This window comes from Vigna unguiculata, chromosome 10 (genome assembly GCF_004118075.2).
Source record: "Vigna unguiculata cultivar IT97K-499-35 chromosome 10, ASM411807v1, whole genome shotgun sequence".
NCBI lineage: Eukaryota > Viridiplantae > Streptophyta > Magnoliopsida > Fabales > Fabaceae > Vigna > Vigna unguiculata.
Genome location: NC_040288.1, coordinates 820,333 through 822,960, shown reverse-complemented (window position 1 = coordinate 822,960; position 2,628 = coordinate 820,333). Strand labels below are relative to the sequence as shown.

The following is a 2,628-nucleotide window of genomic DNA, read 5'->3' as shown; positions in this document are numbered from 1 at the left end:
TTATCAAAAGTGTTCAAATGACACCCATATATTTGAAAATTGAGTTACTATAATTATAATTATTAGAGAACAATTTAAAAATTAAATTTAAAGTATCTAAAACCTTAATTTTAAAAACGAATTTAATGATTACTTCAAATTCGATTACAATATATTATAGTTTGAAAGTAATAATCTACAATTTCTCAAATAGATTAAATCAATGATTAATTTTTGTCTCTAATTTAATGGATTTTCGTAGTATATTTACCCTAATCAATAGCTTTTTTTCTAAAAATATATATGAAAACAATTTTGAAGTACTTTAAACTTTTATAGATATGATTTCGGTGAAAGAAACTTCTTAATCTAAAACCAGATTTTGAAAAGATAATAATTAAAAAATCTTTAACAGTGTAATAATTATTATAATTTATATTGATGTCATTTTAATGTGACTGTAAAAGATAAATATGTATGAAAAACACGCTAATTAATATCATTATTCAACCTTCTAAAACTAAAACTACAAAACCACCAAAAACCAGAATGGTATATAAATACAAGCATTTTTCTTCCTCAAGCACACAAAACAGAACCATTTGTATCCCAAAACTGCGAAGCAGATTCCACAAAAGAAAAAGAAAAAAAAACACGAAAAAGGAAAGAAAAAAAAAAAAAACAGTTTCATTGGCATTATCTTCAAAATCATGGCCAATAATTTATCTTCAGGTGTTCAATCATTCGAGCTTGAACACGATCCCCACATTCTTGTAAATGTTTCCGACCAAGAAACCTTATACTCTTCCTCATACGAGAATCATATAGCGTATCCTTGTCATGTCGATGACGCAACTCAAATATTTGCATGCAAAACGGAAGCGCGTGAGGTGCACGCGCCGCCGAAGTGGAAGCACTTCCGGGGGGTGAGGCGGCGGCCATGGGGGAAGTTCGCGGCGGAGATATGGGATCCGAAGAGAAAACATGGCAGGGTTTGGCTGGGAACGTATGAAACTGAAGAAGAAGCAGGTTTGGCTTACGATAGGGCTGCGTTCAAGATGAGAGGTAGCAAAGCAAAGTTGAATTTTCCACACCTGATTGGATCCCACGCGCCGCCGGAGAAAGTGGGAGTGGCGGGAGTGGCTCGGAAGCTGCCGGAGACTTGTTTGCCACCTCTGTCTACGGCGGAGGATGGTTCACAGCCACAAGGGTCAAAGAAGAGGCGAAACCTAGCTGATTTGCTTAATAGGTTAGCCAAGAATAGAAACCAAGTATCTATGTATGTATGAAATAAGGAAAAATAATCCATGTTTGATTGATTAAGGTTTAATTTCATTTTTTTTTAATCCTTACTAATTTTTTTTTCTTTTTATTTTTTACACAAGTTTTTGTATTTTATAAAAAGATTCAATGTGTTATTTTTAATAGATAAGTGTTAAAAAAATGATGAGTTAGCATTTATTATTACAATCATTTGTTATTTTGATTATTTTTTGTCCAATTCCCATATCAAAATGGAAGGAATTAGTTGATACTAATCTAATCGAAGAATTAGATTGAGTATTTTTAAAAAATTTAAAATCATAAAAACTAAATAGAGAGAGAAAACATCCAATCCTTACCTCAAATATAGTGATCATTATTAAATTTTTATCAATGTTCAAATACTTTAAATAGCATTAAAATTTTAAAGAAAAAGAAAAATTCAATTACTTATTTAAAAGAATATTATAGAAGGATATAGAAAAAACTTAGTTAAATTTGGTATTAAATTTAATTTAATTTAAAGTAAAGATTTATTTCAAATTATATGTTTATAAAAATAACACTTATTATATGTTTTTTTTTCTAATTAAAGAAAAAAATACATGATATCTCCCCTTATATTCTATAAGTCCTCAACAGTTATAAGTATAATTATATGTATATTAAATATTTTATTCTTCAAAAATGTTCAAAACTTTTAGTACCACTTTTACTATTTCAATTAACAAAAAAATGCAACTCAAAATTATGTAAAAAAGAATGAATCTTTGAAACGAAAAAACGAAATTTAAAAATTTTCACAACTCTAAACCATAGTTAAGAAGATGGGTTAAGTTTGATAATAGAATATTTGTGTGAGTTCTAAAAGCAAAAATAGTTTATTTGATGGTTTGAGAGAAGAAGAGAAAGGAATCTGAAAGAGCTGAATCACACACACTATTGTCAATTCAAACTTTGGTTAGTGTGTATTTGTCATTAGAAGTATTGCCTTGGACATGGAATATGAATAATTGTCCTCCACGCGTTTTTTAAGAAAAATAATTTAACTAAAATTTTCCATTTTTATTAGAATGTAGCTAAGTAAGGAATTGACTATAAATTGGTAGTTTAGACTTTAAGCTACCAAAAATATAAATATATATTTAATTGTTATTTTTTATATTTTATAAAATTTTATTAACTATATATTTTTAATCTATAAGAGTATATTTAATTGTTTTTAATAATCACTTTCATTTTGTGTTACACGAAACTAATGCGAAATGTTAACAAAATTTACTAAAATTCAAGAAATGTTATTTAAATTGTATATGTACCAATGAATTCGAAAAATAAATCTTCTTGAATTGGATACATTTGTTAAATCAACTAAGTTTACACAAT

The 2,628-nt window shown here is 27.6% G+C and overlaps 1 protein-coding gene across 1 annotated transcript; it reads left to right on the top strand.

The window, feature by feature from the left end:
- The first annotated feature begins 514 nt into the window (after positions 1-514).
- LOC114165097 (ethylene-responsive transcription factor 2-like) lies at positions 515-1,272 on the top strand. The gene has a single exon (XM_028049753.1). The coding sequence runs from the start codon at positions 690-692 to the stop codon at positions 1,266-1,268; it is 579 nt and encodes a 192-aa protein (XP_027905554.1). The 5' UTR covers positions 515-689; the 3' UTR covers positions 1,269-1,272.
- Positions 1,273-2,628: the final 1,356 nt, after the last annotated feature.

What these genes read in the sequence shown, in the direction of transcription:
- LOC114165097 (XM_028049753.1), top strand. Translation starts at nt 690, where the DNA reads ATGGCCAATAATTTATCTTCAGGTGTTCAATCATTCGAGCTTGAACAC.